The 2,013-nt window shown below is 57.9% G+C and overlaps 1 protein-coding gene across 1 annotated transcript; it reads left to right on the forward strand.

The window, feature by feature from the left end:
• Positions 1-1,095: 1,095 nt before the first annotated feature.
• ETH_00039835 (uncharacterized protein) lies at positions 1,096-1,968 on the forward strand (the record flags this gene model as incomplete). Its single annotated transcript, XM_013379563.1, has 3 exons — positions 1,096-1,152; positions 1,373-1,516; positions 1,711-1,968. The coding sequence occupies 3 exons, from the start codon at positions 1,096-1,098 to the stop codon at positions 1,966-1,968; spliced, it is 459 nt and encodes a 152-aa protein (XP_013235017.1).
• Between the last annotated feature and the right edge of the window lie 45 nt (positions 1,969-2,013).

Consider the following 2,013-nt stretch of genomic DNA (forward strand, 5'->3'; position numbering starts at 1 on the left):
AGCAGCTGCTGCAGCAGCAGCAGCAGCTGCAGCAGCAGCAGCAGAACCAGCAGCGGCTGCAGCGGAGACATCTGGAGCAGCAGAACAGCTGCAGCCGCAGAACCAGCAGCAGCAGAACCAGCTGCGCCTCCAGCAGGTGCAGCCCCCCCGCAGCAGCAGCAGCAGCAGCAGCAGCAGCTGACCTGGACGAGCAGGGTGAGGGGGACTTGGGGTGTACATACACTGCAGAACAAGTCCCCCGGAGGAGGCAAAGAATGCCAGTTCGGAAAACCCCCGACTTTGGAGGGGAAAAACCACCGCGGGACTCGCCGCTCGGCCTCCATAAACCCTAGCAGCACCTCCTCCGCGTCCATCGTCGAGGGTTTAGGGTTTAGGGTTTAGGGTTTAGGGTTTAGGGTTTGGAGTTCGGGGGGGTGGGGTTCGGTTTAGGGGGGCGGCGCGCGCGCCACGCGCGCAGTCCGGGATGGCAGGGATCGGAGATGTATTAGGGTTTAGGGTTTAGGGTTTAGGGTTTAGGGCTTAGGGTTTAGGGTTTGGGGTTTGGGGTTTAGGGTGTAGGGCTGGGGAACTCCGAGACTTCCGGCACGACTTCATTAAAATAACCGAAATGTAACGCGACATTTAGGGAGAATTCACAAAGATACAACCCCAAACTCTAATCTCTAAACCCTAAACCCTAAACCCTAAACCCTAACCCCTAACTTCGAAGAGGATCGCGGCGGCGGCATGCGCCTTGGGCTCCAGAGTCCCTCGCTGTTCTTCCTTTTGTGATTTGTAGATTAGAAGAATTTAATTTCCAATTCTAAGAACTCGAGGAAGTCCCTGCCAGGGGCCGGGCTAGGGTTTAGGGTTTAGGGTTTAGGGTTTAGGGTTTAGGGTTTGACCACCCTGTGGGGCCCCACCCTTTCTCCTTCTTCCTTTTGCTGCTCCCCACAGCAGCAAATCTTTTCGCTTTTAATTTGTGGGGACTTTGAGGTGTACGTACACCCCAGGAGAGACAGCCAACGCAGACCCTGCGGCGCCGCGGGCCCGGGCTAGGGTTTAGGGTTTAGGGTTTAGGGTTTAGGGTTTAGGGCTTCACACCCGCAAGGCAAGATGAAGAGCCTCAACGACGAGCAGGAGGAGTCCGTCATGTCCTTGGCGCTCCTCCAGGTACGCCTGCGCTGCTAGTGGCGGCTAGAGTTTAGGGTTTAGGGTTTAGGGTTTAGGGTTTCGCGTCCTTGCGAAGCTGCCTTGTTTTCTTGTCCCCTTCTATCCGCCGCAGCGTACGCTCGAATTCGCCGCCAGTGCGCCTTCGGGCTCGTGGCCCGGGGCGCGGGTTTGGGGTTTAGGGTTTAGGGTTTAGGGTTTAGGGTTTAGGGTTTGCGGGCAGAACAAGATAAAGAGAGACCCTTTGGCCTACCGCGAAGAATTCCTTTTGCAGCTCACAAACTTCAGGGGCCTCGCGGAGGCCCTTAAGCAGCAGCCCTACAGGCCCACGCGAAAGCTGCAAAGCCTCGTCATGTTCCTCGCTCACGTAAACCCTAAACCCTAAACCCTAAACCCTAGGCCCTGGTGCCGCTTTGCGCGGAGGCACACCGCCGCGCAGCAGTGTCCTGAGCTCGGAGCCCAAGCCCTAGGCCCTAGCGATTCTCTAGACTCACTGCCGGGCACAGCCCCTAAACCCTAAACCCCAAACCCTAAACCCTAATTCTGGGGCTGCTGCTGCAGACGGCCCCTTGCTACAGCGCCGAAGTGCAAGACGCGTGGGCAGGGGGGCCCCCCAGGGGCCCCCAGGACTTGCCGGTGTTTGACGCGTTTGGTACGGAGTCAATACCAGCCCCGGGGGGCCCCTCGCCCTCTGAAGAAGTGAAACAAATTATTCTGGAGCTGCTGACTCAAGTGGAGCTGCACCCCACCACCCGCCACGCGCTTCTTAACGCGATGCTGCTGCTGAGAAGCCGAAAAATGGTAAACCCTAAACCCTAAACCCTAAACCCTAGTCGCTTACTGAAGGCTTGGCGGGGGCGCTTG

The sequence above is a fragment of the Eimeria tenella genome, genomic scaffold, assembly GCF_000499545.2.
Source record: "Eimeria tenella Houghton genomic scaffold, Eth_scaff3555, whole genome shotgun sequence".
Taxonomy (NCBI): Eukaryota; Apicomplexa; class Conoidasida; order Eucoccidiorida; family Eimeriidae; genus Eimeria; species Eimeria tenella.